General features: G+C 54.1%; 2 protein-coding genes across 5 annotated transcripts in view; both read right to left on the bottom strand.

Annotated features, from left to right (window-relative positions):
- EIF4E2 (eukaryotic translation initiation factor 4E family member 2) overlaps positions 1-4,148 on the bottom strand; it is a 29,646-nt gene extending 25,498 nt beyond the window's left edge. For all 4 annotated transcript variants that reach the window (XM_032857497.1, XM_032857499.1, XM_032857496.1 and 1 more), the window contains exon 1: positions 4,033-4,148. In XM_032857497.1, coding sequence (XP_032713388.1) covers positions 4,033-4,052 — 20 coding nt within the window. In that variant the 5' untranslated portion in view covers positions 4,053-4,148. The remainder of the gene's footprint in view (positions 1-4,032) is intronic.
- Positions 4,149-6,064: 1,916 nt separating this feature from the next.
- CHRNG (cholinergic receptor nicotinic gamma subunit) lies at positions 6,065-11,518 on the bottom strand. The gene is made up of 12 exons (XM_032857952.1): positions 11,425-11,518; positions 11,129-11,268; positions 10,847-10,891; positions 10,564-10,673; positions 9,864-10,019; positions 9,043-9,140; positions 8,566-8,766; positions 8,252-8,366; positions 7,924-8,038; positions 7,016-7,229; positions 6,661-6,794; positions 6,065-6,387 (listed from the first exon to the last, which is right to left on the bottom strand). Exons 1-12 carry the CDS (start codon positions 11,516-11,518, stop codon positions 6,214-6,216), a joined length of 1,596 nt encoding a protein of 531 aa, XP_032713843.1. The 3' UTR covers positions 6,065-6,213.
- Positions 11,519-15,458: the final 3,940 nt, after the last annotated feature.

The raw sequence follows: 15,458 nt of genomic DNA, 5'->3' as shown, positions 1-15,458 counted from the left end.
ATTCCAGCCTGGCCAGTAGCTGATGCCCCATGGTCTTGCTCATAATTATGAGTAGATTCCTTCCTTGGCTTTTCATCCAGGAGATGAAAGACCACACAGATTCAGAAACTGGGACAACTACATGGCTCCCACATGAGAAAAGCAATGAGGGTAGACAATGAACAAGAGCAAAGAAAACCAGTAGGGAGAAAGGAAATGGAGAGAGAAAGTGGTGAGAAAAGTGGCTTTGTTTTTGATGCTGCCATCTTGTTGATTTAGTTTGACCTCCCCAGACTTCTGGGAGAACATTATCTGTGCTTATTATACTTCTTCCCCTTTACTAAACTCGAGATGGTTTGGTTTACTTTCCTAAAGGAACCTGTATAGCACCAAGTCCCACATTTACCAAGCCACTTATTGTATCAGAGGCTAGACTGCCTGTCCCCAACGATCTGATTGAGGAGATGAGGTATACATACTTGGGAATCAGCTGGGTACAAAGGTCCTGCTCTCTATGTGCCAAATATCACCTCCTTCTTGGTCCCAAAAAACTCCTTCCACTCTTGTGTTATCAGCCTACTTACAGTTTCCCGATCTCACCCCTCTGTTATACTCACCGTGTGGTCTCTTCCCCTACTTAACTTGTCCATTAGGACTCGGGATGAGGGCCACTTTCTCTTAGAAATATTTCCTAATCTCTCCCTAGGCTGGATCAGGCTCCCCTCTTCTGAATCTCACCATATAAATGCTTGTACTTGTCTCAGCTATAATGTCATGGCTACTTTTTTGGGCTCCCAATCAAAAATATCTCATGGTTTTTTATACCAAATAGGCCCAAGACAGCTCCTAATTCTTATCTTTGGGGCACACCTCAGGACTCAAGCCATTTCCCTCTCTTCTTACCTCTTAGCCTTCACTATATCCTCTGGGGTCCCTTCCCTTTAAATTTTGAAGAGGGGCAGTTTACTAGCCCCAAGAAAAGTTGGGGCTACTAAGTTTCTTGGGGCTAAGTTCCTTTCTCTGCTGCTAATCACAACAAAGAAAGAGAAAAAGAATAGCAAAAATAATTATATCCGAGAAGAAACAGTGGCACTGAGATCCCTGGACCACACTTCCTGATTCCCTTCAGAGATGGTAAAAGGAAATCCTACGGACCTTCATCTTGTGTTATTTGAGAGCGGAGCTAGCCAACTACCCTGCCCTCGAAGCCCATACTTAAGGCAAATCACTTGCACCCTATGTTCCAGAGGCTACTCTTCCCAGCCTAAAGCTGGATTTGAGCCAAGATACAATCAGGACTAAAAATCAGTGCTCCACAGACTCAGGAGGGCAATTAGCATCTCTAAGGCTATCCAGACTGAGTGGCTCTAAGTCAGCTCATCAAACTTCTGCCCAGGTTTATCCTCATACTCTCTAACTAGACACTTGTGAATAGGAGCTTGGTCTATTCATCTTTACATGTCCAGCATCAGTCAGAGACAGACAACAAACATGTTTAACGAATACATTTCTAAAATCAAAGCAATAGGGGCACCTGGGTGGCTCAGTTACTTAAGTGTCTGCCTTCGGCTCAGGTCATGATCTCAGGATCCTGGGATGGAGCCCCACACCAGGATCACTGCTCAGGGAGGAGTCTGCTTCCTCCTCTCCCCTCTGCCCAACCCCCCTGCTTGTGTGCACACACTCTCTCTCAAGTTAAAACTTAAAAAATAAAATAAAATAAAAGCAATACAAGGCAGAATAAATAGGATGAGTGCCAAACAGGTGGCTTGGACAATACTTTAAAAAAGGGCCAAAAGCTAGCAGAGAGAGAATAGTGACAAAATGGAGTATGGCATCTAGAGATGAAAATTAATCAGTCTGGGACTGCAGAACAGTGAAAGCATCTTGGGTTTTACATCATGTCAACAGGATCAATGACAGGGGCATTAACTGACTTGACAGATGTGGGAGGTAGGGTGTAATTATATTCCTAGGTCGAAGTCATGCCCACAGAGTAGAGTAAGTTAGAGCTCTTCTTTAACCTGAGCTCATCAGACTAGACTACAGTACCCAGCTCCAGGCACTGGACTTTTATGATGCTGGCAAACTGGCACCAGTCCTTAGGAACCATGTGGTTTAGAGTATAGAAGCCAAAATTTAACAATGGTCTAAAAACTGCAGATTTTTGGGGAACCGGGCTGGCTCAGTCAGAGGAGCTCTGGGCTTGGGGCTGTGATTTCAAGTCCCATGACGGGTATAGAGATCACTCAAAGAAATAAACTTCAAAGCCTGGGGCAGGAGTGTGGTCTCTAATTGCTAATTTCAAATAAATGAAATGCTTTGGTTTTCTCCTGCATAGCTAGGAGATGTTAAAAAATTCCGACTCGGTATAAGGAATAGCTAATAATTAAACTAATTAAAAATGATCCAGGTTAATTTTTGTCAAGAGGTATTTGAACCTAGGTTAAACAACACACCTGCGTTTGAATTCTGCCACATGGGCTTCCTGTTTTTGTGGACAAGTTACCCAACCTCAGGGGGCTTCATTTTCCTATCTGTAGAAGGAGGTAACACGACCCCCTTAGCAGGGTTGTTAGGAGTAGAAATAATATATGAAAAGTACCTAGCAAGATGCCTATGGAAGCCATTACTACCATTCTTAAATTAGCTTACTGCAGACTGCTAAATGATTTGGGCAGGACTGGACTAGATGACCCATAAAGTGTTTTCCTAAGATGAAATTCTGATTTGTTTGATTCAGTGGAGGAACAGGGTTTGCAGAAAGCTTCACCAAGGGAGGACTTAGATCTGGAACTTGGTGCCGCAGAGATTTAAGATGAGGGGTACAAAAGGGGGAGGGGGAGTATGGCTGTTCCTACTGAGATGGGCTCAGCTAGGCAGCAGACTTTTTCCAAGCCCCCAGAGACTTCTCAGCGACCAGGAAACATTCCTGAGGAGCTGCCTAGAGTGCTGAAACCCAGGACTCCTGAATTTGCAAACCAGCACTCCTTGTACTGGAAAAATCCCAACTTGCCATCAGCAGATGGTCACAGCCTAAACAGTGATGCACTTTACATTTCTTCCTCACTATGAGCAGTTCACAAAGTACCTTTAGGCACTGTTGAATGTGATTTGATCTTTATCACACGGCGTGCAGCAGCAGGGCACTAACCACTAATGTGCCTTAGATAACAATGGCTGGGTAACTCTTCTACTGTCAAATAACTGGGAAACTGGTGGGTCTGGGCCTGGAAATCCAGGTCTTTGGAGATCAGATTTACCAGATTACTACAAGAGAGATAAGAACATAAACTACCTCAAGATACAATCGCTAGAAGGAAATACTCTCATTTCTTTTCTGCATTTCCAATTGATGCTGAACTAGGAACCAATAGGGTAGACACGGAAGTAGAGACGGGGGCAACGTCAAGTGTGCTCGCTGGGCAAGAAAACGAGCAGCTCCCCGTGAGTGTGTTGGAAGGGAAAAGAGGGAGAAGAAAGGAAGTAGGAAGGAGGCTGAGGAAGACGAGGGGCATTCCGTAACTGAGAGCAGCCTCTAGGCGCAACAGCCACATCGTCTCACTGCACCTTCCCAACTCTCGGACCCGGGCTGTTAGCGTCCCCACTCTGCAGACGAGAACACTGACTCAGAGAGGCGAGGTGACCTGCCCAAGCTAGACAGCGTGCGTGGAAAGCCGGCTTCAGAGGCAGGGCAGCCAGGCTGCGGAAACACCCAAACCGCCGCGGTCTCCGCCCCTCCACGCTGCCGCCACCCGCACCCACCGGGGCGGGGCGTCCAAAAAGCTGCTTCCGGGCGTCACGGCCACCTCCTCCCCGGGCCCCCGCGCTTCGCCGTCGGTCCTTACGACCCCGGCGTCTCTGGGACCCCCTCATCACGCCTCCCCAGCCCCCTCTTCTTCCCCGCCGGCCGCCTGGGCCGGGGAGGCCCGCAGCCCAAGCCCGGGAGGGAGGACGGCGCCGGGGAGTTTTGCCGCCGCCAGCCCCGCTGGGGGGCGGGCGCGGGGAACGGTTGGGGGAAGGGGCCCCGTGGGGCGGCCACGCGCCACTCACGCGTCGAACTTGTTGTTCATCCTCTCACCGCCGCCGTCGCCACTGCCTCACGGAGTGACTTCCGCTCCGCCAGGTCTCCCCCAGCTTAGGGCCCGGCTACTTCCGGCTGCGCGCGGCGCAGCGGAACGTCGGCGCCCTACCTCTGTGTGGGGCGGGTATCCCGGGACGCCCGCCCTGGGTGGCTGCGCTGAGGCGCGGGTTTGGCGGCCGGCGGGGTTGCGGGGGCTCTTCGCTCTGCCCGGGTTCCTGTCGCGTGTCCGAGGGGGTGCCCCGACCCCCTCCCGCGGCGGCTCGGAGAAAGAGGCAGAGTCGCGTCGCTGACCGTGCGGGCTCTGGACTCACTGCTTGGTACAGATCTCGACTCCACCCCCAGACAGGCTGCGCGGTCCTCCCCGAGGCTCTTTCCTCTTGGGGGTACTGGCCACACTGTATTATAGAGCCTGCCTCTTCGGGTTGCCGCGGGGATGGAACAGGATCGTCAGTGGCAGGCGCTAGACCTAGTCGCCCGCAGTAAGTGTAGTGTTGTAAATTTTTGCTTACTTGCGCCAGGAGCTAAAGAGCTCATCTCCGCCCTTTGAGGCAATCAGAGAAGTTGAGAGACTCACCCCGCGTGACAAAGCTAGTGAAAAGCTTACAAGAACCACAGATGGGCCCACCATCATCAAAGTGCCTCCCGGATCTAAATCTCGGCTCCAAATACACAGGGGGAGCGCGCATATAAACTGGAGTTAATGAAGTGAACCTGCTGGTGGTTGAGCCCCAAAGCCAGCAACCCTGTATTTGGGGGAGGGGGTTATTTCCGGGGTCCTCCCCCCTCCCCCCGCCGCAATGTCCCATTGTCAAGTCTTACGTGGTACTTTCACACTTGGGGGTCACTTTCACCTGCACCTTTGATCCTCTGATGTGGGTAGATAGGAACTGAATGTAAATGTACCCACAATTACAGATGAAGAAACAGAGGCTCAGGGGGCACGAATGAGTTGCTCAAGTTGTCTTATCACCTATAAGACTCGGGCACCAGCTGTACTCCCAAAGCAGGGCCTTTCCTCTCCCAGTAAGACCTCAGCTGGCCATCTTGTTTCCTAAGTGGGGCCAGGGGAAGCTGGTCAGGGTCTCCTCTCAGAAGGCAAAGCCCAGTGATTCCCTGTTACCTCCCAGCCTTTCTGCCTACCTCTTGGTTGTCTTAAGCATCCTTTGGGACCAGTGCAAATGCCCCAGCCCTTGAGAAGAGAAGAGGGGTCTGTTTTCCAGGCCATGGAATCTTTCTTGGAGTGTCTAGAATTGGGTTGGGAATTCTGGACTCAGGACTATTTAGCCACCAGTGTTCTGGGAAGCCCTTCTTACCCTGGGCCTCAACTTGCCCATCTGAAATGTGGGGGAATAGTGACTCTTACTTGTCCATGATGACCTGAGGAGCTCTTAATTCATGGAATCTTTTGTGATCGATGACAAAAAAAGCATAGAATGCAAAGGTCACTGGTGCAGGTGAGTATTGGCTGCTTATAGCACCCAGAAGGCAGGGGAGGGAGAGTAGCAGCTGGACTGGGCTGCTGCCATTCTTTCAAGAGAACATTCCGCACCTGTCTCGACCTGCCTCCTTTAGGGACCTTTGGGGAACTTGTAAAAAGGAAGGGAGGCCTAGGCATGGAGGGATGGGACCTTGCCTAGTTGGGAACATCATACAAGACAGAGTCCTTAGGGCTTCAGAAATGTTGGGAGTAAGGGGCGCCTGGGTGGCTCATTCGGTTGAACAACTGCCTTTGACTCAGGCCATGATCTCCGCCGGGTCCTGGGATTGAGCCCCAAGTTGGGCTCCCTGCTCAGTGGGAAGTCTGCTTCTCCGTCTCCCCTCTGCTCATGCTCTGTCTCTCTCAAATGAATAAATAAAATCTTTAAAAAAAAAAAAATGATGGGGCTTGCTAATGCTTTGCTGAAGTGAGGGGGTTGCTAGGACTAGCTAGCCAGTGCCACATAGTGATCCCAAGAGCACACACTGCCCACAGCCATTTTCAGCCACTCCAGGACTCCAGCTCGGTCTCTTTATTTCCCATGCTTTTTTCAGGGCCGTTGGCCCATATGGCCCTGCAGGGCACTTCCCAAAGGGCCCATCATGACCTCAGCCACTGAAGAACCCAGCTGACAAGACTCCACGTGTCTAGCAGCAGCTGGTAGCTGGTTGGCTCAGTCAGGTGGGGGCAGGTAGGAGCGGGGGTCTCCAGGGAATGGCAGAGCGGGCACCTGGTTGTAGTGGGCCATGAGGAAGATGCCAGCAGTGCCACAGACAAAAAGTGAGAGCATGGCCAAGAAGCAGACACGGTCCAGCACGCGGCCCACCAAGAACCACTCTTCACTCCCCTGGAGGTGAAAGGTGGGGTGTGGGATGATCAGCAGTGACACCAAGCCTGCCCTGGATCACTGTGCCATCCTTGACCATCCAGCAGGCCTCTATTCTCCATGGCCTTGGGCCCTTCTCACCTACTTCCAGGCCTTAACCTACCTCTGCCATAGTCCCCTGGCCTCAATGTCCCAATTCCAATTTTCTTATCCCATCGCCCTACCACGGCCATCCTACTCATCTTGCCCTCGTCTCAGTTCCACGTCCCTCCCCGGGTACTGAATCCCCCTTACACTGTCAAAGTGACTCTGCTGGTGTCGGGCGAGGGCAATCAGGTTGCAGGCTTCCACACATGCCTGGATGGCGGGGGCGGCCTGCTTTAGGCTGCTGCACCACTCCTGGCTGTGCCCTGGCTCCGGGCCTTTCTCTGGTGGGAGAGAGGGTAAGGTCAGGGAATATAGCAGAGAAGAACTAGTCTGAGAAGGCAGCCTCTCCCAAGGGGCCCTAGCTTCTCTCTTCCCACCCAGGACACTTATCAACACTCATCTGCTCTGCCTGGTCCTTTGGCTGACAGCTAGCCCTCCCCATCCGGAGTCCCTGGGGAGGAGGGTCTCCACTGTCATCCCTACCCCCCAACCCCAGCCTCACCTAGCTTCTCCAGCGCTTCCCTCACCAGCCCATTGTGCTGCCGCTGCCGGAAGAGAAGTTCACTTCGAGGCAGGCAGAGAGCTACCTCTTCCCCGGCTGTGGGCGACCATCCTGAGGAGCCGTTCTGCAGCTGGCGCCGGGGGTCGGGCACAGCTGCTGGGGCAGGTGGGCAAATGTGCATCCGCAACAGCTGGGGCAAGAGCCGTAGGAACACCTGGAGAGAGGATTTGGTGGTGGGCTTCGCCTAGAAGTCAGCTGACCTGGCATGGAGCTGGGTTTCTGAGCCCAAGGGGAAGGTTGGGAGGGAGGGCTCAAGCCACTAGGGGCCCAGAGGCAGCACACGATGGCCAGGGGCTTGACCCCGCTCAGTTCCACTGTTCTGTGCTAGACACAGGGAGCCTAAGTCCTCCAACTTGTGTGCATGGCAGCATCACCAGGGCACTTGCTACCCAGGTTTCCAGACCCCACCCCCGCTGTTCTGGTCCAGAATGCCTGGGGTGGGCCTGAGAACCTGCATTTGCAACAAGGGTCCCAGTTGGCTGCAGATCACACGGACTCCGGAGCCAGACTGCCTGGTCAGAATCTTGGCTCTGCTTCCTTGCCGGGCAACCTTGGGTAAGTTAATGAATCTCTCTGTGCCTCAACTTCCTCACTTGCAAAATGGAGATGGGACTAAAACCCACCTTGTGGGAGATCTGTGACGATCAAACGTCTGCACGCATAATACACCGGCCACATAATAAACACTCAGGATTATATTAATCCATGGGGCACATGCTTCAAGATATACACAGGGGTGTTTGCCACTGAATGTGGCAGGTGAGTAGGGAAGGGGGAGGGGTGGAGAGGAGGACATGTGTGAGTGGACTGGACGGGAGGACGCTGGAGTGGGCAGGGAGGGGCCTTGCCTTTCGGACCCCACGAGCCATGGAATGTGTGTGGGGGGACCGCAAAGACACGTTGAGCACGACCACGGCATTCACGACAATGAGGATGGTCACCACCAGGAGGAAGGTGAGGTACCTGCCAGGGTTGAGTGGGCAGGAGGTGGGGCTGGGCCCTTTGGCCCTTCATCTCTAGATGCACCCCCATTCTTGGCAGCCAATACCCCCAATCCCTTAGGGTGAGGGGTTGGCATTGAGGGAGGTGGGTGTGGGAGTGGCAGGAGGGACTTCCTGCCCTGACTTCTGGGAAAGGCTGGGGGAGATGGGCTGTAGACGTGAGGGGCAGCCTTACTTGCTGATTAGTGGCACTGCCTGGGAGGTCTCGGGCACCTTCTTGGCCACGAGGAAGAGGAAGACAGTCTGGGCCAGGAGCACGTTGATGGCGACGGTACACTTCTGGCCCCCCGCTGCCCATAACCAAGAGGTCTTCAGAGCTGATGTCAATTTCTCTGCTGTGGGGCACCTCCCCCACCCCATAAGGAGGCCGATGGCCCTGGTCTCCAGGCACAGGTGGTCCTGTGTGCGGTACCCCAACCCTGTGCCCTCCCAGCTCGTCCCTGTGCTACCGGCTGGGGCCAGGGCTCCCCTCCCACCAGCTCCTGGTACCCTTGGCCGGAAGGAAGTAGATGAGGATGGCGACTGAAGAGATGAGGACACAGGGTGCAATGATGTTGATGACATAGAAGAGGGGTTTGCGCTGGATCAGCAGGTAGAAGACGACCTTCTGGTGGCCTGCCTCCTCCTCCGGTGCCTCCACGTCTAGCAGCATCTTGGCAGGCCGGTGCCGGATGGCCCACTCCCCATTCTCTGCGGGAAGCAGGCCAGGGTGGGTGCAGAGAGGGAAACCCCCGTCCCCCAGCTGCAGGGTGGCCAGCGCAGGCCCAAAGGAGCACCGTCCAAGGAGCCCGGATACATGATCCCCCCCCACCCAAACTGGGAGAGAAGAACTGTGTTGAGCCTTTAAATATATATTTTTTATGGATTACTGTGGTTTTCACCTTGGGTTACAGGGAAGGGGGTCTGAGCTTAGTCTGGTTCTTCCCTGGAGGCCAGGTCCAGCAGGGATCCTGGGAGGGAGTTTACCTGTGAAGGCCTCAGGGTCGATAAAAATCCACTCGATGGTCTGGCCATCTTCCTGGCTGAGCTGCAGATTGATCTCATTGGTGCCGTAGGTCTGGGACCTGGGAGATGGGGAGGGAAGGGGGATACATTCGAGTGTGGGTAAAGCCACTTCTGAGGTCACCCAGATGATCGTCCAAGGGCAGCTGTGGACAGTATTGCCTTCAAAAGTGCAGCCCAGAGGGGCGCCTGCGTGGCTCAGTCATTAAGCATCTGCCTTCAGCTCAGGTCCTGGGATAGAGCCCCTCACTGGGCTCCCTGCTTGGCAGGAAACCTGCTTCTCCATCTCCCACTCCCCCTGCTTATGTTCCCTCTCTTGCTGTGTCTCACTCTGGCAAATAAATAAAATCTTAAAAAAAAAAAAAAAGGAGGGTCTCCTTGTGAAAAGAACGCTTCTCTAAATTATGGGAAAAACCCTCAAACAGACCTTCTCCCCCCCACCCCGTTTCTGGATAAGAAGACTGATTCATCCTCCACCTTTCCACGGGGTGAGGGGTGACACTCGTGCGTACCTTCTTGCCCACCCACCCCAGTCATTAATTCCTCCTCTGGGGGTACAGGCAGGGAAACTGAGGCAGGGAAGGAGGACGAGCAAGGAGACTGTGGCTTAGCAGGGAGGGACGTGGGCATCTTCAGGTGTCTGAAGATGACAAGCACACAGGCCCCCCGAGAGCTGGGTCAGGCCCCTGGTGAGAATGCCTAGCATCTCCCAGCCAGCCAGGCTCCTCTTAGGGCCACTCTCTGAATCCCTCCCCGCCGCCCCTGCCCCCGGTAAATGGCCTCACTGGAAGATGAGGGAGCAGTTCTGCCAGTCGAAGGGGAAGTAGGTGACAGAGACCGGGCAGGATGAGCGGAAGATGGCCGGTGGCAGCCAGTAGACACATCCGTCAGGAGACACCAGCACGTTGCAGTAGAGGGCCACCTCGAACACGCCGTCCACGCTGTGCACAGGCCGGGCCGCGGAGCTGGGGCGAGGGGTCATGTCCCCGGCAGCCCCAGGCCAGCCCTTGCCCTGCGTGGATGGGGCCTGGGGACAGCAGCCCTTCGCGGCCACAAGGTCCACCACCTCCTTCCAGAGGGCCCCCCCACCGCACCCACCTCCGGGCTTCCTCTGGCCTATCCCCTCATCACCAGGGCCTGGTCACAATGGTACTAACATCGCCCCAGCTCTTGCCAAGTGTGGGAGGTGACCCCAAGTGCAGACCTCCTTGTCTATTCACTCCTGATGGCTTCTGTGGCAGCTGCCCTCATCCCTGTGTCCAAGGGAGAGCAGCGGCCCACCAGAGGACCCGGGACGGAAGAGATGGAGCCAGGCCGGGGTTTGGGTCTGCTGGCCCGGCCCTGCCCCTGGCGGCACCTGCCCCTGCCAGTATTTCCCGGTCTGTACCTTCTGCTCACCGGACCCTTTCCCTGGAGCCCCCTTGTACTGGGCCCTACCCTTGTGTCCTTTTGTCCCCCCCAACCCCTGCTTGCGTTCCTCCTCACTTGTTCTCCAGCACGACATCCGGCCGCCACACCATGGTGGACGGCACCCTCAGCACCCATAGGCCTTCGTAGTCTTGTGGGTCCCAGCGCAGGCGATAATCACACCACTGCTGCAGGGGGAGTGGGCTTGCCAGGCCCTGCTCTCCACCAAGTCACCCTCTGCTCCCCCCAGGAATAGGAGCCTAGCCCATGTGGGTCAGAGGAGGCAGGGAGGGGATGGGGGAAGGCAGGTAGCTCTAAGGGCCCTGGGACGTGATAGAAAGACTGTGGGGTGGTCTCTTACCATCTCTATCCAGACATTGGTGGTGAGGGCCTCCTCTCGCTCATTCTAGGGGTACAGAACATCAGGCTGAACCCCTATCACTTGCCCTCTCCAGATGTTAGTCCCTCTAGACCCCCATTGGGCGCTACAGGACCCCAGCCTCTTGGGCAGCCCTCGTGGGAGATTTCCAGCCCCCCAGCCTCCCTCCTGTGGAGTCCTCCCCCTGCCTCTCCCTAGCAGGTCCCAGGGGCCAGGTACACTGGGCCTTTATCTCCCCCACTGTCCTCCTGGCCTATGGCTCACCAGGGAGATGAGGTTGGTGAGTGTGAGCTTCAGGCTGACATTGACCACGTCCGAATCGCGCTCAGCGGGCCTCAGGTGGGGGTTGTAGCTGTGCATCAGGTCCCCGAGCAGACGTTCCTCCTGGTTCCGGCCCTCAGCTCCTGCAACAGACAGCACTGAGCCTGGGTACAGGGGCTATGGGGCAGAAAGAGGGAGAGGCCACAAGAGGCTGTGATGTGGAGAAGTAGGGTGCTGGGCGTGGGGGCAGGCTTCAGTAACCCTCTAGACCCTCTGTCCCCTGGGCATTGGGTCTCTACTCCAGTCCTCCCCAGGCTCCTGATCCCTTGTGTCCACACCCAAGCAGACAGCCAGCAGCAGCAGGAGGAACAGCAGCCCTGGGCCCCTGAGCATGGTGCCACAGCTCTCTACAATGACGGGTGGGACAACAGCTCCCAGCTCAGGGTAGAGAGATGCAGACACTGGGTCTCATATAACAGCCCAAGCTCCCACCCCAGCCAGGCCAGCCCAGCCCCACCAGCTGTCCGACCACAGCACTGTCAGCTGTTCCAAGACGGACAAAATGCCAGGCTCAGGTTACCTGGGCTGGGGAGGGGACAGAGGGGGCCTATCTGCTCCAGTAGAGACAACCCAGCCTCTATCCCCACTCTCTGATTCTGCTGTCCCAGCCCCTGTTCCTTCTCTTGGGGGAGCTGAAGACACAGCCAGGGACAGATAGATGTGGGAGGGAGGCAGAGTGTGAGGAAGGGCCCTGAATTGGGCTCTCTCATTTACTTCCTCCAGGCCGGTTCAGGATTTGGGGAGGTATGGAGGCATGTTCTGTACCTGAGTTTCTCTGTGATGTGGTTGAGGACCACAAACTGTCCCACCAGCCTAATATCTTCATGGGTTCCTCCACTGGGCCCAGACACTGCAGGCAAAGTCTAGGAGAGAGATCCACCACATTCCACAGGCTTTGATACCTTAATGCAAATTAGGGTGCCAGTTCGGGCATCCTCCCAGGCTCTGAGATACGGCACATAGGACCGGTAAGCCTTGAAAGAAGGAGGGCTGAAGAAGACCTGAAATTTGGGGGCTCTTGGGACTAGAACAACCGATGAATAGGGGCTCCTCAGTGTGGCCTCAGTAGTTCTTAAATTATCTACAAACTTGGGCGCCTGGGTGGCTCAGTGGGTTAAGCGTCAGCCTTCGGCTCATACCACGATCTCAGGGTCCTGGAATCGAGCCCCACATCGGGCTCTCTGCTCAGCGGGGAGCCTGCTTCTCCCTCTGCCCCTTTCCCCGATGCACACGTGCTCTCTCTGTCTCTCTCTCTTTTGCAAAAATAAATAAATAAAATATTAAAAAAAATTATCCACAAACTTAGGGAGTCCCCAGCATGTGACAGACCCCAGGCCAAGCGGGCAGCAGGGGATTTTGAGGAAAACAGGGGTAAGCCTGAGCGGCTCACAGGAAGTCACTGCTCAGTAGGACAGGTAAATAAGGTCAAGGTTGTGGCCCCCAGAAAGTCAGATGAGGGGAACCCAAAAGGGCCAGAAAACACGCTCCATCCACTTTGTAGTTTGAGGTCAGGGGAAGGGTGGGGCTGAGGCTGGTCTAAGAGCTGAGTGTCCTTCTGCCAGTTGTGGCCATGGGCTCAGGCTACCTGTCTTTTGACCATTTATTCAGCAGACAGGTCAGGATGTCCCAGTAAGTTTGCAAGGCAAAAAAAAAAAAAAAAAAAAAAGCAGGTTTCTATAAGTGCTAGCCACCCATGGGCATCCTGGGGGACAGTGTGGTAGAGGCATCTAAGGGCTACGTGTCCCCCTCCCTCCAAATAAATGATGTCTGCAGCATTTCAGCGTGTGTCAGTGAGCTGGAACTCCGCCTTGGAGATCTGTGTGAGGTTGGCTCAGACCCCAGGCCTCCACAGCCCAAGTCCCTCCTGTCTGTCCTCACCAGGACTTTGGGGTCGGAGGGGACAGCAGTGGTGACACCTGCCTTCCCCGGTCATTCACTTCTGTCCTTGTGCTCAGTCCTGCTCCAAGCCCCACTCCCAAGCATCACTCTGGCCGCCGGGAATCTAGGTATGTAGCCCCCTTTCCCTGAAGTTTACAAAGCCAGTACCCCTTCTCCCCAGTTTGCCCTTTGGTGCTCCCCAGAGCAGTACCTCTCTCCCTCTCTAGTCCCTCCAAGACCACATGTTGGCATGCCCATTAATGGCTCCTGCTAAATAATGGACCACCTATTCTCCCCCAACCACACACTGACCCCAGCCATGGTGGTCTGGCCCACCCCAACAATTCTGACCTCCCCTTTCCCCTTCTCTACAAGTGTCTGGGAGGGAAAAGGAAGGTTGTGGAGCATGACTTCTCTCTGGTATGAATTATGCCACTTCCCCATGTATGAAGAGACTTCAATTCCTGTTTTTTCCCCTTCTTTCCTGCTGTGGGAGAGAGGCCAATTCTCCTTGGTGTTCTCAGGAGGGCGGGTCACTCGAGGAGGGCTGGCGCTGCCAGGAGGGGCTAAAGGGGTGTGTGTGGAAGCATTAAGAGAAAATCTTCTGCAGGCTTCATTTGTGTCTAACAGTTACTCCCTCTTTGTCACCTTCTCTTCTGGAGGCTGGAACGTTCATTTCCCAGGCCCCCTTGCAGATAAGGATGGCTGCGTGATAACATCTTGACCTGTGGGATGTCTACAGAAGTCAGCTGAAGGGCTTCAGGGGAGAGCCTTTGCTTCCTGATGAAAGGGTTCAGAAATGACTGGCTCCTTTACTGTGTTAAACACAGATGTGAAGTGAGGATCAGTGGCAGTCTGCTTGCACCCTGGGGCAACAAGCATGAGGGCCGGGCTGCTGGTCAGAGAGCCCAGAGCCTGGGTCTCTAATAGCTTTGTGGGACTGCTGAGCCAAGGTGGCAGCCGCTGCCTTGTGATCTCATCACAGAATAAAGACGGAGCCTTATTGGTTTGAACCACGTTCTTTGGGTTTCTGTTCCTAGCAGCCCAGTGCATGCCTCAGATTCATCACTGTTTGAAGGAGAGTGGGTAGCGCTGATGGCCTGGAAAGAGTGTGTAGGGACACCCTGTGGTTTCACAGGAAGCTGGCTCCTTGTGGAGGTGACTCCCTGGGGAGTTTCCCCGTCACCCAGAGAGGGGACCAGTGCTGACAGCGCGCTGGGGCTGCGGTGCTGGAGGCATGTGTGCAGTTGGGGGTCCTGCTGTGACCCTGGGAACCTGTGCATGGGGCACTCTTGGTCAGGTGTGGCATTTTGGGCTTGTCTTTTTGGGGGAAAGTTCATGGCCATCTGAGCCAGGAAGATGCAGAGGATTCACCGGGAGGTTGCCGACAGTGCCATCATGTGGCAGAGAGAAGCAAGGACAGTGCCTGAGGGATCTGATCCAGGATCTCTCCTGGTGCTTGAGATGGGGACTCTCTCGTAGAGGAAGACCCCAGGAAGGTCCCAGACTTCCTGCTCATCTGATGGTGTAAGTCCAAGCTACTTTCCCTATTCAGTGGGGAAAAACAATAAAGATTTGTACTTCGAATCTGTGCACAGTTTATATTGGAAGTCAGAAGTAACTAGGGTCAGTTTTGCCATTAAGAGGTTTGTCTTTTTCTGGGCACTGCGTTCCCTGGTGGCAGTGGGCCCAAATCCTAGTATAAATGAATAGAAGTTTTTATAGTCATGTAAAAAAAAAAAAAAAGAGGTTTGTCTTTTGTTCATTTCCACTGAAAGACTAAAATTCTCACCTTTTGTATACCTGAGGTAATGAGGTCTCCAATTCCCTCTGAGGGAAATGGGTTGAGCTGTGACAACCTTTAGTGTATACGTCAAGGAGGAGAATAATTGGGTCCCCTGTGTTTGCTCCCATATACCCTCAGACCCCCGGCCAGCCTTGGACATAGGAGTCCACAGGCCCATCTTCTGTGACTCAGGCCCACAACTGAGGAATGAGTTAAATAACCACCCCTTAAATTTGCAGGACGGGAACCATAAGAGACTCTTAATCACAGGAGACAAACTGAGGGTTGTTGGAGGGGAAGGGGGTGAAGGGATGGGGTAACCGGGTGATAGACACTGGGGAGGGTATTTGTGGTAATGAGCACTGGGTGTTAGATAAGACTGATGAATCACAGACCTGTACCCCTGAAACAAATAATACATTGTATATTAATTAGTTGAATTTAAATTAATTAAGAAAATTTGCAGGACATGTGTAAAGAAGGACCTTTATGACTACTAGCAAATTCAATTTTCACAACACCTCACAAATGGAACTTACACATTTTGTTGATGAGAAAACCGAACCTAAGAGATGAGCGTGGCTCACCCCAGATCATCCTCTGGTGTAA

The sequence above is a fragment of the Lontra canadensis genome, unplaced genomic scaffold (genome assembly GCF_010015895.1).
Source record: "Lontra canadensis isolate GAN:19392208 unplaced genomic scaffold, GSC_riverotter_1.0 scaffold13, whole genome shotgun sequence".
Lineage (NCBI taxonomy): Eukaryota > Metazoa > Chordata > Mammalia > Carnivora > Mustelidae > Lontra > Lontra canadensis.
This window is presented reverse-complemented; position numbering and strand designations above follow the sequence as displayed.

Excerpts from the sequence above, each read along its gene's own strand:
- CHRNG (XM_032857952.1), bottom strand. The coding sequence starts at position 11,518 with ATGCTCAGGGGCCCAGGGCTGCTGTTCCTCCTGCTGCTGCTGGCTGTC. Across the intron at positions 8,039-8,251 it reads GCAGTGCCACTAATCAGCAA|GTACCTCACCTTCCTCCTGG; the intron begins GTAAGGCTGCCC and ends CAACCCTGGCAG. Across the intron at positions 7,230-7,923 it reads TGGCTCGTGGGGTCCGAAAG|GTGTTCCTACGGCTCTTGCC; the intron begins GCAAGGCCCCTC and ends TCCTCTCTCCAG.